Below are 21,424 nucleotides of genomic sequence, written 5' to 3' on the forward strand. Positions count from 1 at the left end.
GGATGTGCCTCCACCCCACCCACCCACCCACCCCCCACCCCACAGACATTGACACACAGGGTTTGCTGTATCAGCAAGACTCCAAATAACACTGCAGGCATATTGCAATGAAAGTATTCCAGGAATGCCAGGCATCTACATCATTTGAATGGACTTGCGTGTGTATAGGGGGAGTGAAACAGACGGAGAATGGGAGAGCTATAGATAGGGATGTTTTTTTTAGACATGCACCATGACCAAAAATTAAAAACCCAGTGAAACTAAGTCGAAATCGTTATATGATAAGGGATTTCTCTTTCATACAGCTCCTGTCGACAGGTGCAAGTGTGTGTGTGTGTGTGTGTGTGTGTGGGTGTGTGTGTGTGTGGTGTGTGTGTGTGTGTGTGTGTGTGTGTGTGTGTGTGTGTGTGTGTGTGTGTGTGTGTGTGTGTGTGTGTGTGTGCGTGTGTGTGCGAGCGCACTAATCATGGAAAGGTTGTCTTTTAAATGTGCCCAGACCAACTAGTGCCTACTAACGGCCAAGCAGCCATTTTGGAGAGGTTTCCACCCTGGTGGTTTGTGGGCTAATATTTTATAATGTACCGCTGGGGCTGCAATAGCTTCCACATGCTAGCTTCTGTAAACACCATGTGTGCAGTCCCACAACTGGGGTGTGGGGGGTCGCCCATGGGTCAGCAGGGACAGTGTACAGGTTTTTGGAAATGGTTTGGTGGGTGCACTTACCTGTCCGTGTTTATCATGTTTTCAACCTAGTTTTAGCTTAAATCTCCTTTCTCTTTCTCGATCCCCCTAGACACATTGCCTCAACCTTAATGCTTCAGGCTGATGTATGTTTTGTGCTCTTGTCCCACCCCATCACTCTATCTCGCTCTCTCATGCTCTCTCTAGCTCTCCCTCGCTCTTCCTTCTCTGGCAGTCAAACACATTTAACCCTAAACACTGTGACACTGTATTATAGAGTCCCATAACTGCCCCCCCCCCCCCCCTCCCCACACACGCACGCACACACACACAGTAGATGTACGTACCAGATTATTTGTAAGGACGAGGGAGGTTTCACTACAGTTGAACCATTGAGCTGATCCCAGAGTGAACAGACCATGTGCTGTGGTAGAGAGCCAACCCTCCTGTCCATGCAGCATTAAAGGTCCATTTAGTCCTTATATCCCTCAGGGTAGTCCCGTCCTTCTGGGTTCTGCTGTCCCCTGCTCCTGCTTTAGTGCCTCACGTCCAGTTGCTCTAGTTTCACAGTTCTCATGCTCAAAGCCGACCCTCCTCCCCTTTTTACTTTTTCCATCAGTTCTTTCCCTACTCTTCCCCTGCGACTCTCAGGGCAGGGTCACAGGCTTCTCATTTCTGATGCTTCTCCTCCCTCCTCACTGTGTCCTCTTTCCCCTCGTATCCCCCCTGCCAGTGGGAGGTGGCAGTGGTTGAGGCTTAACCCCTCCTACTCCCTCCCTCTCATGTATTTTAACCCCACAGTCCCTCCCTGCCGCCTCCCCCCACCCAACCTAGGGTTTGGGTTAGGGGTTGTCTCACAAATCATGCTAGTGAATGATTAAAACAATTTAATCAAGTACATACATCCGAATAATATTACAGCACTGTAAATAGCAGTTGTTGCTTTTTTAGTTTTTGTTACTCAAGTTTGTGTCTGGTGATGCTCACAATACAGGCGTGAAACCCGAACAGGAAGTTAACATGCTCCTGTGGTTGCTGCATCTCCACCCCCATATATCTACAAAACCCTTGTTAAATAGATATGCATTCTCATATACGTGTATGTGCACATGTATGTATATGTGCACATACCCGCATGTGAATGCATATCTATTCAGACCTGTAATTCATGTCTTAGACTTTTTCACACAGCAATAGATCATTTATTTATTTATTCTCTATTTATGGTTATGGTTATATTTACTTACTTCCTCGTCCACAGCCAGCCAGATACACTGTGTATCTGTGTACTGACAAGTATATGTAGCCACAAGCCTTTTGTGATGTAGTGACAAATTTCTCTCTCTCTCTCTCTCTCTCTCTCTCTCTCTCTCTCTCTCTCTCTCTCTCTCTAGCATCATAAGAACTTCTAGCAGGTCAGGAAAACCTGTCAGATGATGGTAGCAGAGAATAAAAGAGACATTTATGAATGACCAATTGTCATTTTGTCACATATAGTATGTTTCTTCACATAAACCTTTAAAAATACACATATTGCATTCCTCTCACCACATGCAATAGTCATCACCTCAGTCAATAAATGACTTGAAAGATTACAATAAATTCAATGGCAATTATTGCAAATTAAACTAATTATTTCCTAAAGGTTTACTTGTATTTTGTGCTAAAATTCAAAGTATCTGTTCTGTATTACAATACAGTTGTTTCTGCATCTCTATTTAGAGCTCATTAGTCCATGTCACTGTTTACTGTTGCTATGGCAACAAGAGACTGCTGATGTTAGCTAGCTTAGCTAAATCATCTGAACAATAACCCATAATATCACAATTCGGCATATTTAAACAAAATCAACCACAACTACCAACAGTCACAGCCCTTCACTCTGGGCTAATATGTATGCAGTTTATTAGGTCACATCACATTCAATTTAAAACGTTTTCTACTTTGTTTTCTACCCGGCACAGCAGCACCTGCTGGGGTGTTGACCCCGGCACCAATATTTTGAACATTTATCAGCTTCCATATCCAGAGACTTCAGCTTTTTAAGTCGCAGTTTTTCAGTACCACCCGGGCGTTTCTTACGCTTATCCATTTTCAGCTCCGTCCGACTACGGCCCACACCATGAGGTCCCGCCCACCCTGGTTTGTGTTGTGATTGACAGCACTGTCAGGGCTCTCTGAGCCTGTCAGCCCATGATGATTGACAATGACAAACATAGACCAATAATATGTGTCGATGCTGGCAACACACTGCTAGCCCTCTGTAGCCCATTGGCGGGCCCAATTGGAGGGAATTTAGAGAGACAGTAAAAAACAAACATAGCGGACCGGACCGGCCCACATTCGGTCAACGGCCCACCGGGACGATGCCCGGTATGCAGATGGCCAGTCCACCCCTGTGAGTGAGTGAGTGAGTGTTAGTGAGTGAGTGTTAGTGAGTTAGTTAGTTAGCTCGTAAGTTAGTCAAGGTATACAAATCCTTTTCACGCCTTCGAGATTTTGAATATCAGAAGAACTGGGTTTGACTAATGAGAGATTTTATGGTGATCATTTGATTTCCGCTTTGGGGCAAGAGTGGCTCCTAGCAGCAGCACTAAAAAACAACAAGGAGAGGCCCGATCAGATGAGAGTAGATTTAAAAGGGACATTTTAACAGGTTGCTCATGGCATTTGGGGTGTTTTTTTAAGACCTACAGACATGTGAGGACCTTGCACGACAATAGTTTCCTTAAGTTATGTCTAAGTGTTATCCGAATTAAATATCAGCCAGGAAGAGCACACACACCCACTCAGCTATCGGAACATCGTTATATGCCACTGCACGCTAATTGAACTGTTGGCCAAGAGCTGAACATGTTGCTGCTATAGCAACATGCTACACATACTCTGAATAATTACATATGATAATAGAGTACAAAACTAATTGTGTTTCTCCCTCTCTCTCTTTCTCTCTCTCCCTTTCTTCCTCTCTATTTCTTCCAGACACATCATGACAGAGCTGATTGAAACCGAGCGGCTGTATGTTGAAGAATTACAAAGCATCATGGAGGTGACTTTTTGCCCGGTCATTACATTCTCTGTGCTGCAAACAGACCTTATTTACCTAGTGGACTTGGTTAACCGGGTGTGGAGACCTTCCTGGTTATTTCAAAACCATGATGCATGCGTTATTTTTAGTTCTGCATTCCATGTCCCCATTCAGATAGCGTTCAGAATGCAGTTCAATAAAATGTGTATGCTTTCCCAAAATATTCTACAAGGTAAATCCACCAACTTACCAATGAATAAGGTCTTCTATATGGGTACAGATTAATATTGAACACCACAGGGTATTCCTAGAGATATGATCTAAAAAATATTCCCCAATACTACTTTATCCGTAGACAATATTCAATTGGCATATGCTTCCCTTTTTCTTATAATTGCCTTGCCATTAACTTCAACCTCAGTGGCTAACCCTCTCATACATCATAGTTTATACAATAATGACCATCATACGATCACTGCTACCGATTTGCCATAATATACACCTCAGATTAAATACTCAAATTCATGTCGAATGTGGATATAAAGAAGATAAAACCACAACTGGAAAATATGGTGTAAACCTATTCATTTAAATTATAAAAATATTCATTGGGGAAATGGAGCTATGTTCTGCGACTGTACTGATTGAATGAATCATTAAATTGATAATTGTATAATATTCTGAAGAAAGAATCAATGCATGTCAGATGATCCCAAGTGCGAAAATGATGGACGTAACTGCCGAAACGTTGCAGAGAGTGCGAAACAACTACGACCACTCCACCCTGTCGAAGGCCTTCTCGGCATCAAGGGATGATTATCTGGGTCAGAAGGGGAAGATGGGGTGTGGATGATGCCGAGAAGCCTTCTAATGTTGGTGAATGAGTGCCATTGTCTGATGAATCCCGTCTGATCTTCTGACACGATCGAGGTCATACAAAGCTCTTTATGATCAAGTAGGACTGATGCTGCTCAGCCCCGCCCTCATTCACACTGCGGTCTTTTCATGCTCTCATCATTGTATTTCTCTCACAACATTCCTTGCTGTATTTTATTCGTGTTCCAAACTACCACTTTCACCTCTCCCTCTCTTTTTCCAATTTACCCCTCCTTTCCGATCCTCGGCAAAAACTCCCTCATACCCCCCTCCCTCCCCCAACCACACTGTTATCTCATTATCGCCCTTCATCTCCCCTTCTAAAGCCCACCTAAACCCTCCCTTCTACAAACCCAAATAAAATCTCCCCCCTAACTCGGGGCCATCTCTGTGTTGCAGGGCTACTTTTCCGAGCTGGATAACTCTGAGCTCAGCCCCTCATCCCTCCCTCGCTGGAGAACAAGCGGGATGTGTTGTTCGGCAACCTGCCAGAGATTATGAATTCCACAATAGGTGAGTGTCGTGCATATTTTTATGATTGATGTATTAGTCTGGGCCATAAAAATGAACCACAAGCTTGAATTCTCGGTACATAAAACTTTTAGCAAGTGGCCATATAACTTGTTAATTGTTTGCCATTTAAATCACTTCAAACATTCCCAGCGAATGCAGTGGAATGCTTTAATGTATTTGGTCACACAACACTAGGAACTAGACCAGGCTGAGCGCAGTATCCAGAATGCAACTCGGTTCTCTCAGACCCACGGCCCTTAGAAATTGACCACTTGTGCGCTTCGATGGCAAAGTTCAGGAGACGGACTACATTTACAGAGGACATTTTTATCCAGCCATGTCTTATTAAGCAACACACAAATATACAGCAAAATAAATGATACAAGACTGATAATCGGAGGGAGAGAGAGAGGGAGGAGGGAGGGAGGGAGGGAGAGGAGAGAGGAGGAGGGAGGGAGGGGAGAGGATGAGAGAGAGAGAGGAGAGAGAGTGCGAGGGGAGGGAGAGAGGAGAGGGAGAGGAGGGGAGAGAGAGGGAGAGAGGGAGGAGAGAGAGAGAGAGAGGAGAGAGAGAGAGGAGGAGAGAGAGAGAGAGAGAGAGAGGAGAGAGAGAGCGAGCACTGAGAGTTTTGGTCAGGTGAATGTAGTTTACCGAAGTCTAAACCACAGGGTCATTAAAGGGCTAACACGCAGTCTCTACTTTGAACATCCAGTAAGTAACACATGGATGCAATCTTTGTGCCTCGGGTTAACCAAAGTGGAGTGGTTGAAGATAGTGTAGAATGTGTGTGTGTGTGTGTGATTCATTGTTGTAGTTTTATTCAAAAGGAGCCCGCTTTCTCTCTCACTATCTCTATCTCTCCTTTTTTTCACTCTCTCTCGCCCTCGCGAGCTCACACGCACATACAGTATATGGCTGAGGATGTGTCTGTTATCGGTGGTACCTGTATTTGGTAGACTCTGATAGAACAAGGCCTACCTACAGCACCATCAAGAGTGCTGCTCAATGCTTTAGTGCAGGGCTATTCAATCAGTTTTGAATGGGGGCCGGTTGGTGGAAATGATCCAGAATGAGGGGCCAGAAAAAAATGCCCTTAAATTGATGAGCATCACATCGATAAGTACAGATACTGTAAAACACTACAACGACATAGGAGTGCATATTTTTTCTTTATTTTATCAAATAGAGACCAACAGCTTATCAGAAATAACCTCATAGGCTGCCTGTTAGTGTTTAACAATCTTATCAGTTCAGGAAAAGATTATAGGTTAACTCTGCAACAGCTTATCAAATATCATAGTTATAGGTTAACTCAAGAGTGCAACAGCTTCAGTGTTTCCCACAGAAATTTGGAGACTATGGGGGGGGGGGGGGAAGGGGGCTGGTATGGGGCGATTGGATTGTTGATGGGGTACGGGGGGTATGGAGCGATTGTTGACGGGGGGGGGGGGGGTTATGGAGCGATTGTTCGGGGGGGGGGGGGGGTGTATGTCTTCAAACTTCGCCTGAGCAGAAAAAAAAAAAAAAAAAATTCTTTTTTTTTTTTTTAATAATAATATAATTCATGTGCACGCAGAGACTATGGCGGCCGAAATTAGACTATGGCGGGCCGCCATAGTCTCGTCAATGTGTGGGAAACACTGAGCTTGTCAAAATACAGGTAGTAATAACAGCTTATCAAAATACAGGTAGGCCTAGTTTTACTCAAGATTGCCAAAGCTTATCAAAATACATATTAATAGATTACCTTAAGTGCAACAGTCTTTTCAAAAACAATCCTTATTTAATAAACATAGGCTGACTGTGAGTGTTAACTGGCATGCAGTGACCCTCTTGGTCAAATGTGCCATCTAACGAGAGAAATGGCATTTGTTTGATTTAGCAAGAGCAGTGAAATCGGGAGTATATGACGTCATGGCAATATGCATAGTGGTGCAGGTGCTCGGCAGTGAGGGATGCGCGATTACTAGTTTTAATGGCATTAATGTGTGAGAATGCGGATTCGTACTTGTAAGTTGATCCAAACATAGTGAGGACAAAAAGTGCAAGATGCCTTGAATTAGGGAATTTCTGGTGGCTGACTTCACAAGTCCAGAACTTTTCTGAACATGCCAGCTGTAATGACTGTCAAGGGTCAGCTGATGACTGAATGTCATGAGTTCCAGTTGTAAACCCGCCTCGTTTAATGACACAACCAGCTCCTTTGCTTTCACTGCAAACTCCCCCACAACGTCCACACAGAAGGGGTCGTTCACAAATCTCATCACTTCAGTGGGGATACTGAATTTTTCACACCTCGTTGCAAAGTTGGTTTTCAATGCATTTATCAATCCTGTCATTGCCTCGGTGGTTTGTAGACCTGCAGTGCGCAATGCTGGGAAAAGAAGCATTTTTCCAGAACATAGATCATCAAAAATCAAACGGCTGCGTGAAACTCTGCATTTTCCATTAGACACAGAAAAGTGTGAGCTTTTTTCTGCTTTGAATTACGGGGAAATATCAGGATCTCTTCGAGGAAAGAATGAAGTTAATAATTGCCATGACAGTCCATGGTCTCTTTTAACCCACCATTTAGTTTTGCACACAGGACGCTTTGGTGGATAAGACAATGCAGCGATCTCTGCTGTGGCGCCACATCTGCCAACCTAACGGACAGTCCCCGTGTACTGCCCGACATCGCCAGCGCACCCTCCGTAACCAGCATATTGATACGCTCCAACCCCAACTGGTTCTCTCTGAAGAATGAAATTACTTTTTCGAAAAGTATCTCACCTGTCATGTGTCCATCCAGTGGCACAAAAGCACTCGCCATCAAGAAATCTAACATAGAGGCACAGCTGTGCTACATCGCTGCTGTCGGTTGATTCATCAACAGCTAGAGACATTACCTCCGCTTTTTTGAGTTTGTCCAAAAGAGTCTCAAAAACATCCGATGCAAGGGTCTCTACTCCTTGATGTTGACTTTTCTTGATTGAATTAATCACGCTGTTTCGGGTTTTCTCATCTGTAACCTCCTTGATCAATGCAACCATACACTCTTTGACGGTCTCAGAATCTGTAAACAGCCTTTTCTTTTGGCCTAATGTCCAGGCGACTCATAGTGATGCTGATGTTGCTCTCTCTTGTTCTGAACAAGGGTTAGGGTTCGGCGTCTCTGTTCATAGCATGAAGTTAGCCCCAAAATCTTCTGGCGGCGAGCATCAGTGGCCAGTGGGATAGTGGTGTCGAAGTTAGCATGATTTATCTTAAAATGCCTTCTCAGTTCTTTACACACCGATATACACTCGCTGCAGAGTAAACACATAGGCTTCCCAGTGGCAAATCCAAACAAATACTTCTGTGTCCATTCGCTATTGAATTGTCGGTTTTCTGAGTATACTTTTCGCTTTTTCAGAGTAGAAAGCGACATTGTGTTGATTCAACCAGGCAGAACGATCATCAAAACTACATTAGCCGCGAACTTCGAAGCGGAGAGCGCCAAGCAGTTGAGAGGAGCAATGCAAAAGCTCACGAAGAAGAGCGTAGTGGGAGCCTGCGGGGAGGATTGTTGTGGCCGCGCGCCTTGCGGAGCAAGTCTACGCTGTGCTGCGCGGGGATGAGAGAGGGCAGCTCATATCGGCCCCTATAAGGCCAGCAGTTTAAAAAATATATATATATATATTTTTTGCAGTTAAAAGAAAAAAAACTTTTTTTTTTTCACTAAAAGGGCCAGTAAATACTCCTCCGCGGGCCGGGTTCGTGGCCGGGCCGCCAATTGAATAGCCCTGCTTTAGTGTCACCATCAGATCTCTCTATGGGAAATAGTTTAGTCTGACTACTGTCATCTTATCTCTCATTCATTCTTATCTCATTTTCTAGTAAATTGTGCCTGATTGAAGTCCATCCTGTAAGGTTTACATGTGTGTGACTGAAATGCAGGACGTTTCTGAAGGAGCTGGAGAACTGTGAAGAGAAGCCAGAGTTGGTTGGGACCTGCTTTCTGAAAAGGGTGAGGAAAACTGAAGAACTATCAGTACTACTTAGTTCAATCAAAGCATGTTATGCTGCGTTCAAAACAACACACAACTCCCTGTTTTTGCATCTTGAATCTCTACAAAAAGATATACCAATGCTCCAGAAATGTATTGCAACCGACCCAGAGCAATGAGAAGAATAAAGGAAAGATAGTTGTTGGAGAGTAAACATCATAATCAACCTAGCCTGATTTGTCAATCAGGCTCAGTTTGAAAACAGTTTTGACACACTTAATCTGAGACTTTTCTTTACATTTCATGACTGATTTGTCCATCAACATGTTTGCAACGCAGCATGATAACCAACAGCCCTCTCAGTTAGCTTGTGTGGCTATATGCTTATTAGACACTGATAACCATTTAGCCTTAATTAGTCACAACACATGTCCAATCAGCCAGCAAAATATCCGCTAGTCCGGTTTGGCTTTGGGATCACAATTTTTGGAGCCAATTATCCAGCTATAACTTGCCAGCAAAGTATGTAAGATTGGCCAAACAGGCATATGCTTCCCGTCATCTGGTTAGCATGCCCGGCGTCTTCAAAAACCTAGCGACAAATCCACATGTAGACCTACAGCAAGTAGAACTGGGTGTTTGCATGATTCCAAACACAGTCAATACTTTTTTTTTTGCTTCCCCTGGATATCATAGTCTCGTTAATATTATCTTGACTTGCGCCCCTTTTTGGTGGAGAATTTCCATCTAAATGACTGAATGTCGAAAGACGTACACTTCTGTTTGAACAATTCCATATGTTTGCAACTTCTCAATTGTACATGCAAACAAAAACGGAAAGTATGCATTGCCTTTCGCCGTGTAAGGTTAAACCATATCTGTCAACAGAAAGAAGGAGCTTCAGGTGTATGAGAAGTATTGCCAGAATAAACCACGATCAGAGGTCCTCTGGAGGCAGTGTGGAGACAGTCTATTCTTTCAGGTAAGACACACTCACACACACACACACACACACACACACACACACACACACACACACACACACACACACCACCCCACCACACACACACACACACACACACACACATACAAAGGCACAAACACACGCAAGCAGGCATACATGCACAGACACACACATATACACAAACGTTCACATAGGCGCACATCTCGCAGGGAGACACACACACACACACCACGCGCATGCAAATACACAAACACACACACACACGCACACATAAACGCACACACATATACACATACACGCACAATCACATGCTCTCAAACACACACACACACGCACGTGCTCTCGCGCAAAGACGCACACACACAAACGCACAAGCAAAGACGCACACACATACGCACAATCACATACTCACACACACACACAAACACACAGAGTGATACCGTTGCAATTTATTTGTGTAATGGAACAGATAAGACAGCCATATTATAATTAAGGCAGAGATAAAACAACAGAAAAAACATGTGGAAGAAAGAGGCTGAACTACATCATACAAAGGCAATGATGACTTTGACATTGTAGGGCAGAATGATGAACATAATTCCGTGGTACCATTATGTGTTGATGTCATATCTTGATCGTGTATATTCATGTTTGATGTTCGTGACAAACAGGAGTGTCAGAAGAAGCTGGATCACAAGCTCTCGCTGGATGCGTATCTACTGAAGCCGGTGCAGCGCATCACAAAATACCAGCTCCTGCTAAAGGCAATGACACACTGTTACTAATGCACTTCCACTCTCACACTCTCTCGACTCGTCTATCTCTCATTGTGTAAAATCGCTAAAAAATGCTTTTTGTTCAAAGTCACGACTACTGATGCCAAAACTGGCCTCAAGTGTTGAGGGAAATTCTGAATATTAATTTATGGTAGAGATTTGTAAGTCAATCGATATTAGCAAGAGATACAATAAAGCTTTCATCGATAATAAACACACAATGCAATGTGGGTTACATGAAAAAGTTACTTCAAGTCAAGTTTTATGTTTTATGTTTTTCTTAACAGACAACATAAATGCTATGCAGCTCATACTGCAGATAATTTTCCATTCTTTGGTCAAAAAATAGTGCAAAGGTTAGACTTCTTGGTTCCGGTCATCTTTGATGCATACGGCAGAATCCACTGAACCTCCTCGACAGTAATAGGGCGCATCCTGTCCGGCCTCTTCCGTCTGTAGTCCACTTAGGACCACACAGCATAGCTCTGTATCCCTGCAGTTGTTTTGCTACTAATTAAGTTAACAGCCTTAACTTAATAACCCCTCTTGTTAGCTCTGCATACACCAATATCAATTATTAACTCGCCGACTTTCCTTTTTCCTCCATTCTACCCTCCTTGATTTTATTCCTGGGTCTATTTTCTTCTTAGTGCTGAGTTTATTTACCTTTTTAAAGCCCCCACAGCCTCTCCACTTTCACCTTCTGATTCAGCTCCTTCCTCCTCAAAAACACATTAGTGGTTTGGATAATTCTACGTCGCGCCGCACCATGACAACCAGCGATAAAGTCAGCAGATAGAGTACGCCCTGGACATAACGCCTCTCATTCACCGTTTGCTTGTGCCTTCTAATTTGGTTCTCCCGAGGACTAGTGTTTTATGGGGTTAAGTGTGGTGTCAGACTCAAAGCGAAGGATGCTGCTGTAAGTATGGGCGCAGCGCGCAGCTTCGTGCGGCTCGAGTGTAGAAGAGAGTATGTCGTAAAGAGGATGAATGCGCGGCGAGATGAAAGCTTTTCAAGGTTAGAGAGGCTTGCAGAAGGAGCTGTGAATGTTTCAGACACGGATGGTGTGGAATCATATGGAAGATGGCCAATATTGTGTTATTGTTTGCTTTATCTGAAGTAAGATATCGAAAGATAGTTACCTCAATAACATGCAAAAATGCAAATACAAATCTATAAACGGCAACAATGGAAACGAAAATGACAGAAAAGAACAATGAACGTATTAGTATTTATATTAACCGCCGTATATGTACAAGGATAATGCAGGATTTAAAGTACGCACATTAAAATTGGTGCTGTGTCTCTACGTTGTCCAGGAGATGCTGAAGTGCAGCAAGGGGGAGGGCACGGTGGAGCTGGAGGAGGCCCTAGCCACCATGCTGGACATCATCAAATCCGTCAACGACTCCATGCACCAGATCGCCATCACAGGCTTCGAGGTACCAGCCCCGGGCTACAGCTTCCGCTCCCCGGGAGAAAGAGATTAAATGAGTCAATGACAGGACATCTTATTAGGGTCGGTTATATTTTTTATTCAAAATAAAACAAAGCAAGGCTTTCACTGATATTTAAACAAAATTTAAGTTAAAGTTCATTTATATGTTTGTATGATTATAATATATCTGGATATACAAATAAAAGTACTTTGTATTTTTATTGATGAGATGATTAATGATTGTATTTCCTGGCAGTATTTCCTGGCAGAGCAAATGATTATTGTAGCTTTGATGCTTCAGATAGTGGCATGGTGCCTGGGTCATTATGTCACGCATTGGAGGAACGTTGAGAAAGACATTTTTTAAACTGTTTTACACGCTTATCCGAGTGTACGTTTTATATGACAGGCAAAGTCTGTTCACGTAAGTGGAACTTGGGCTATGATAACGTTTGACCATGGCCCCGCATTTGATCTTATGGAACCCATTTACGACCCAACCGTCATAAATGGGATCCATAGAAGAAAGGGCTCAGATTGGGACTCGTTGGTGGAAGTTCTACAGGTAAAATGGGTGTTTACCGGTAACTAATACACGTGCGGCGCACACAGGCACACACACACACACGCACACACACACACTCATATTCGCGTCGAGGCTAATCACCATGATGCCAACAGACGCATTTATTTTCAACGCACCTAGTGGTGTGTCTATCTTCTTCATCTATCCAAATTATCCACAAATTAAAATATTGCTTGCTCAGCAAGAGCGAATTTAATCAGGGATTTTAATAGATTTAGAATAATGTATGCACCGATTATCTTATCATATCCCTTATCATCTTATCTAACACCCTCCCACACAATAATGACCCAACGTTTCAACAGATGCTGTTTCAAAGGCCCGGGTCCGCTCCCTCTACTTCCTGTGACTTTTGCTCAGGGTTCAGTGTTTGTTCTCTCTGTCACACAGGAATACATAACAGTGCCCCCAAGCCTTTGTCCATTCTAAGTGTGTGTGTGTGTGTGTGTGTGTGTGTGTGTGTGTGTGTGTGTGGTGTGTGGTGTGTGTGTTGGGTGTGTGTGTGTTGTGTGTGTGTGTGTGTGTGTGTGTGTGTGTGTGTCCGTCCGTCCGTCCGTCCGTCCGTGTTCATGTGTGTCTGTGTTTGGCCTATCACACCAATCATTTTCCATGGGAGGATCAGTTGAAGCTCTAGCCCAGTGCTTTTTTTGCCCATGAACCGTCTGGCTCTCTCTAACCGCTGAGTCGGTGTCTTCCAACAGGGGAACCTGAGCGAGCTAGGCAAGTTGCTAATGCAGGGTTCCTTCAACGTCTGGACGGACCACAAGAGGGGCCACAGCAAGGTAGGGGTCCGATGTCCCCCAGCGCACAAGGAACACTGTGTAGTCACAGCGCAGAGACAGGGGAAATTAAACAAGACGGACGGACAGACGGAGCTATACTGTAAAAAATAAAAAGTTGAGAACACTCAAAATTGCAAGGCAACTTACTGCAATCTATTTTTGAGTTTTGAGCCCAACAAAATGTCATTTTTCTTCTTTAGACAAACTTGAAAGTTAGAGTTATACCAACTAAGATTTTATATTTTACAAAACTCAAAAAAGTAAGTCAGGGTTGTTAACTTAATATTTCAAATTAAGGTTAATATTATTTAAAAAAATAAACATTTCAAAGAATGCAAAACTAGTTTTTAGTTCACTTTATTAAAATTAATAATTGGAAACTTCCATTTTACATTTCTGAATGCCAGACAGCAATAGATCAAGCAACATGTAGCTAGTTCAGCAGCAGAGAATCGCTGTCTAAATGCAGCAAACCAAAGTGCAGAACAAGTTCGACATTATGGTCAAACTTGTTCTGCACGATACGGGAGCCCAGGTTAAACGGTGACGCAACTCTCGTGCCTCATACACCGCACGATCCCGAGAGCTGCCTTTATTTAACGTCAAACACCCACCCACACAGCGCACCGCACACCCAACCAACGGACATGCAGGTCTCGTTAACGGTGGCGGCAACACTTCACACAATAAACAACACACAAACAATAAAGACCCCAAACCCGTTAACCCCACTTAACCTAACAGAAAACAAATTGACAAAAGGCAATAAACCACTTTTTCCAACCGGCATCACGGATACCCAGACTCCCCGGGGGGTAGGAGTCGCCACAATATTTACCATCTGAAAATTCCGTTAGGAAACCCCGTATAGTGTCGAAATGCGCATGTGCACCGTAGTTGGCCCAGCCTCAGAGTCTGACTTAAACCCGTGTGTCTTGCTAACAAAGATACTACACTGAGCCCAACTCTTGACCCAAACTCAACATTGTTGGTTGGACTAAATTGCATTGCACTGTTGACATGAATACTTAATGTTTTATATTCATTTTACTCAGAAATCATAATGAGACCAACAATTTTAAGCTTTCGTTTTTACAGTGTAGATAGAAGTGACTCACATGATATTAAAACCGTACAGAGAGACAGACCAACAGACTGATGGACCGAAGGACAGAAAGACTGCTCGAAACACAGAGGGATGTACAGACATGCAGACAGACGAGAAAGACAGACTGACAGACAGACATTCGCTTGGTTTCAGGTGAAGGACCTCGCCAGATTCAAGCCCATGCAGAGACACTTGTTCCTGTACCACAAGATGCTGCTGTTCTGCAAGAAGAGAGAGGAGACCATCGATGGACATGACAAGACCCCGTCCTACGGCTTCAAACACACCCTCAAGGTCAGAGAGAGAGAGAGAGAGAGAGAGAGAGAGAGAGAGAGAGAGAGAGAGAGAGAGAGAGAGAGAGAGAGAGAGAGAGAGAGATGACGTGTGTGAGTGTGGGATTGCACTTTATGTATGTTGTTGCCATGCTTGTTTCTTACCACACATCTCTGAGCAGGATCATGTGTTCGTTAGAGATCCTTAATGAATGTGATGACTTTATGTTATGAATCCTGAAATTACATTTAATACATTTTAATATGGTTCATATTCTTTGATTTGTGGGTTGATGAATAGGTGCTTTGGCCGACAGCTTTATGAAGGTATCAATGTTCTTGTTGTTGTTGTATAGATGAGTAGTGTGGGAATCACAGAGAATGTGAAAGGCGACATCAAGAAGTTTGAGGTGTGGTACAACGGCAGGGAGGAGGTCTACATTATCCAGGTATGTCTAAATTGAATAAGGCTCTATGTATCCAAATTATCCAACTTCCATTCATTTTCTGACGTAAAGCCCTCATTGGAAATTCAATTCTTAGAAAAGATTTGGTGAACAATGCTTTATGTAAAACGCATTTAAAGCAATACACATTAGTGGGTTGAATCAACATACTATACACTAATAATGTGTGTTATTACAGATTGCTATATACTTTATGACAGAAAGTATGAGCTTATTCTCAGTTTTTATATTTTATTTATGTAAACACAATGAGGTGCAGGGACTATATTGTCCCCATGAGGGCAGTGTTGTACTGCATTGCTGACCATGCGCAAGCCAAGTGTAAAGATGCACTTTTCCGTCTGATGTGATGATTTATCGTGCGTATGTGTGCTTGTATGCCTGCGTGCACGTGCATGCATGCATTTGTCTTTCCCCAGGCTTCCTCTATGGATGTGAAAAATATGTGGGTGTCGGAGATCCGTAAAGTTCTGACAGGCCAGCTTGAGGCGTGCAGAGGTATTAATAAACTGGACGCACACACACTCACGTATGCTTGCACACACACACACACACACACACACACACACACACACACACACACACACACACACACACACACACACACACACACACACACACACACACACACACACACACACACACACACACTCTCACACAAACACACAGAATCACTGTGAGAGTAGCCTACCCCATTCCCTTGCGTATTTTTATTTTGCGCTAGAATCTTCCTTGATGTCAGACTAAACTTATTGAACTCACTGAAGTAACTATAACCCGATGCTTCACACCATGCATTTAGAGTAAACTTAAAATATTGTCAAGAAAAAATTGATTGTATCTATACAATAGGGCAGAACAATTGCAAAAACAATAGGGTTCCAACCCGTTGGCTTGGCCCCCTAATAAGAGCAATTTCCCCTGGCATCAGTCGAGCAATCTGCATCTGAAAATGATGGCTTCATATAATTAGAATACAGACACTGAGACCATAGTGCCTCCCTTAAGGGTAACAGTGGCTACGTAGTAATAATAATAATAATAATAATAATAATAATAATAATAATAACAGCAGAGTACGGCTAAACAAACGTTTTGTCGTGCAACAACACTGTTTCTGTGTAAAATCTGAAAAGTCGGACCAATGGTGTCAATGGTGGGACGGGATATGTGTTTTCCATTTAACCGATTTGGAAATCGAATGTTAATGGTACACATGTTTATTAAGCAGTAGTTATAGATAGCCCAGACAGGCATTTAACCTTTAAGCTACCTCACAAATTTGTTGGCCTTAGTTTACTTTATAAATATGTTGCCATGGAATCATGATTTAATCCCACTGTAATTTCCTAATTATATCCTTAGATTATGTATAGTGTTTATACTATGATACACAAAGATGGTACTATGTTAAGCTTCAATGGTTAATCGTTTTCTTGTGTCAAAACTGCTCAGTGAATTCTTTCTAATACTTTCTTTCAGATTCCTACATTGTGGGACATTTTTTTATATGTAGGGATGGTTTTTGCCTGTCAAAGGTGAAACATCTTAAAATAAAATGCATGTGTAAAAAAACAATTGGAACATCGAACAAATCAAATGTACACACTTTTGTTCCCTTCAAAATATTTATTGGGAGTTATTCGTTTTCATGGATATAAATAGATTTTTTTGTGTTGAGTTAAGGGGAGCAACATTGCCAATCCCTCAGGGTTGTGCGGCAAATAGTTTACAACTGGAACAAAATAGTGTGCGCATAAAGTGTGCCACAGAAGGAGGCAGGCAGATAAACTATCAAAACATATTGGATTTGGTCATTTATCTGTGATCATCTGAAAGCAAGTATTGGTCTTCAAACCTAAATATCATCTAAATATGCTTTAATTAATTATATATTTTTTTAAATGTTGTTTATATGCATTTTTATTCATGCATTACCTAAAGTTTATATACATTTTTTGTAGCTATTATGGACCATTAGTCATATTTCAACTTTTAAAACGTTTGCACAAAATTCTACATTTCATCATTAACCATAATTGTTGCAACATATGGGCAGAACTGGACCTAAACTTACTCTTAATTTTGATCTCTCTCTCTCTCTCTCTCTCTCTCTCTCTCTCTCTCTCTCTCTCTCTCTCTCTCTCTCTCTCTCTCTCTCTGTCGCCCACTGTTCCACTGTTCTCTGTGGATACTGACTGACAGTGAACCACCCTATGTGAATCCTGCACTCTGCTCCACTGGCAAGCGTTGTGTGTGTGTCTGTCTGTATGTCTTTGGGTATAGGTGTAGTAGGAGGTGTGTGTGTGTGTGTGTGTGTGTGTGTGTGTGTGTGTGTGTGTGTGTGTGTGTGTGAGTGAGAGTTTAGGATTTACACCTATGGCGGTGAAATGAAATGGGGGCAGGAGGGATGATGAGCAAAAAGAAAAGAGGGAATGAAATTGGTCAGAGAGAGAGAGAGAGAGAGAGAGAGAGAGAGAGAGAGAGAGAGAGAGAGAGAGAGAGAGAGAGAGAGAGAGAGAGAGAGAGAGAGAGAGAGAGAGAGAGAGAGAGAGAGAGAGAGGGCGAGCACTTGCGGGTATGACTTATCCTTATGAGAAAGTAACGTAGAAATGGAGCTGAAGAGACAGACAGACAGACAGGAGAAAGAGAAGCACAGACAGAATACCTATGGCAGGGCAGTTCGATGGAGAAGAATTATTAAGCATTTAAAAGGACATGATAGCACTGTAGGTGCAATTTGCCTCAGATTCCAACGTGAAGTCCAACGTAAAATGCCTTAATTTCTTCCATATGAATAGATACAAGTGATAAGAGGCCGATACATATTCATTAAAAAAGGTGTAATCGTAGGGGCTAACACAGGTGTATCGCATGATGTTAATTATGGGCACTGGCATGCCTAGAGATCTATAATTAACTTAATGAGCTACACCTGGTTTCACCCCTGATATTATTCTGTGGTAAAGGCCTGCGGGCCCCTGCGTTGGATGGTGGTTGGAGCGAGGGGTTAAGGGTTAACATCTTAAAATGGTTTTCTTCAAAATGTTAAAACAACTCGGGTTGTCCGAACAGGAAAAGTAGAAAGAGCGCAACTTCCATTGAGCAATAGAGAGACCCCATCTTTTGCACGGATCTCACCTCACTGAAAAGCAAACCGTGGGCTAAACATTATAAACGAATCGGGGTTCTTCCGGCTGCCCCTCTGACGCCCACAATTGCTAAGGATAAGGCTCCAGCCCAACACTAACCTTGCCCCGGAATAAATGGGCAAAGAAGATGAATGTGTGATGGTTTTAAGTGTGTTTTATAAAGAAAACGTAGGGCCGCTTATGGCTCCTTCAATTTGCCAGTGTGTGTGTGTTAGGGGGTGGGGGGGGGGGGGGGGGGGGGGGGAGCAGATGGAGGTGGAGGCGGAGTTTGAGGGTTGATTTGTTTCCTAAAAGATTGAGGGACGGGTGTCTATGGATGCATTGGTGTGTGAAGAGAAGGATGGACGACAAGCCAGTGCAGGGTGAATAAAATGAGTGTTATATGGTTGGGGCAGATAGATTGATGGTCTGATCCCATTGTTTCATGGTTTAGTTAAAGGGGGTGGAAACTCATTACATGCTTGTCCATACATCCTCCACATTGATGCTGTTCGACTGCAACCACAAGATGCGACTGCTCACAAAAAGATGAGATATGAATTTAAGTGTACGCCTATATTAAAGGCCAATTCCTGCTATGTTGGGTGCCATAGAATCAGGGAATATGTTGATACGCAGAAGTATTATAATATAAAAGAAGGAACATATTGTACAGCACAACTAATTAGTAGATACTTTGATTTAGCAAAACTCATTTCCAGGAACATTTCCGATAGGTATGTGTTGTTCAAAGTCACTTCCTCACAGCAGCTGTGTTGTTTCATGTCATCTTCTCACAGAGGGAATGTTCATTAATCCATTATTTTTCCAGGTGTTCCCTCTAATTACTGTAAACAAGTGACACCTGATTGATGATTAGTTTAATCAAAATTAGTTTTTCGTAAAAAGAGGGAGAGAACGTTGAGAACGCAATTATGCAACTATAAGGCTGGGGACAGTTATTATGACATTTTTTGACTGCTCAGAGAAATTCCCCTTTAAGATCTATACATTTGAAAGACCGAATCAGATCCATCATTCTGTGAGGCAGGGATGACCTTGTCATAAACGTCAAGGTATCCCCCACAAACACGTAACGCACAACGTCAATAGGGCAGCAACCGCACAACCTGCCTTGGTTATGCTGATACATACACAAGCAGGTCTGTACACTGGTACGGGACATGTCAGGTTACTCCACGCTGAGCGTGCAACCCTGCAACATTTTAATTGGCTCCTAAGAACAGGAAGTGGCAAGCAAGATCCTTCAGGAAACCAATTGGTGTTTGGCTTGTGCGAGCTATGCTTGGGAAAAAAATTATAAAACGTCTCGTCCACAGATTATTTTGGGTGGCTCGACTTCAGTCATTTATTAGACCCGTCTCTCATGCCATGCAATACTGTGTTAGCAGTGCCCAAACCCCAGAGTTACGGTAGGGACTGATGTCCTATAGTGTGGCTTCATAACCAACAGATAGTTCATTTTAAAGCTGTGGTAGTAACAGTAACCGAATAATCGTACAGTCAAACTGTCCAGCCAGTGCACCATCCTTGTGATGGCTGGTTATGCAATATAACTACATGATAGCTCTAAAAGGAACCAATAAGAAAAAGCCTATTTCATACATTGTCCTAAATATAATATTTTTTTCGATTTTAGAATGCAATTATCCTTGGAAGGTAATGATTTCTAGAGTAATTTACTTATAAATATTTCTAGAGTAATTTACTTTTAAATATAAATAGGCTCCTTCTTGACAGCTATACATTTTTACTTCAAACAACACTTGCTTAATGGTTCAATTTCCCGGCTATAGTGGGCTGGGGTTTGGCACTTGATAGTTTAATAAACATTTTCAGCGATAAAAAATGTAAAGTGACGACAAAGCTTTTATTTATGTGTTTACAGAAGCCAGCCAGCTTCACCAGAAAATCCCGGATAACATCTACAGCGCCCCCATGAGGTGAAGTCCATTACTACTGCTCGGACAAAGAGTTACCAAAAGCTCTTGAGTTTACAAGTGAAAGTTGCCTTTTAGTTTTTTGGGTTTTTTATAACTTTATTCACTTCCTTGTCTGCCAAGTCCAAATATGTCCAAATGATTAACCCGGCAGTAAATGTACGTAGATGAGGCTGGACAAAAATGTGTGAATCCGGCTCAGCACCTGGTTGTACCTGCTTTTCATTGGAAGATGCTGACAATATGCTGACTGTATGCTCCAATAGGAACGTGCGAAAGGTGGCACTGCGACAGTCTGATTCGTCGAGTCCAGAGTCAGGGCTTCAGAAGGAACAACCCCAGCCCTAACATGAGACAGAAACGAGGTGAGGGTGAACTATAATTCATTGGGGTTGATTCACAACTCACAGTGTTGTGATGACACGTGTCTCGATGTTGGATGTTCAAGGATGCTCTGTGACGTTTTGGAGGGGCTAATAGCAGGATAGCTACGATATCAGAACGAAGAACGAAAATGAGTGGTCCAACTGCAAAAGAAAGGCAAATGCAGTATGTTGATCATCGGATGGCCTCTCCATAGCCTTTCATATGGAGATCATGTCCACAACGTAGCCTTGATGTGCTTAGCGAAGCAACTTGTTTGAGGCTGACGCTTCACAACGGGTCACACTTAGATATTTATATCATGCTGGTAGATTTAAACCAAACTAAACCGGGACCATGTCCATCCGTATTCGACGGATGCAAGTTGTATACCGTTTGAGGGCTTTTCGAAACTGCTGCTTGGAGGAGTATTTAATTTGTGTATTAAGGGTGAAAACCAGTTGAACATAAAATCGAGTTGTTATTGCAGAAAACATCAGCCAGCAT

General features: G+C 42.7%; 1 protein-coding gene across 1 annotated transcript in view; it reads left to right on the forward strand.

Moving 5' to 3' along the window:
* mcf2l2 (MCF.2 cell line derived transforming sequence-like 2) overlaps positions 1 to 21,424 on the forward strand; it is a 109,714-nt gene that overhangs the window by 64,617 nt on the left and 23,673 nt on the right. The window contains 11 exon segments of the mRNA XM_056603834.1: positions 9,017 to 9,086; positions 9,959 to 10,048; positions 10,702 to 10,794; positions 12,129 to 12,251; positions 13,535 to 13,615; positions 14,877 to 15,017; positions 15,352 to 15,444; positions 15,882 to 15,960; positions 20,503 to 20,557; positions 20,821 to 20,872; positions 20,874 to 20,919. Of these exon segments, the coding sequence (XP_056459809.1) occupies positions 9,017 to 9,086; positions 9,959 to 10,048; positions 10,702 to 10,794; positions 12,129 to 12,251; positions 13,535 to 13,615; positions 14,877 to 15,017; positions 15,352 to 15,444; positions 15,882 to 15,960; positions 20,503 to 20,557; positions 20,821 to 20,872; positions 20,874 to 20,919 (923 nt within the window).

The sequence above is a fragment of the Gadus chalcogrammus genome, chromosome 12 (genome assembly GCF_026213295.1).
Source record: "Gadus chalcogrammus isolate NIFS_2021 chromosome 12, NIFS_Gcha_1.0, whole genome shotgun sequence".
NCBI lineage: Eukaryota > Metazoa > Chordata > Actinopteri > Gadiformes > Gadidae > Gadus > Gadus chalcogrammus.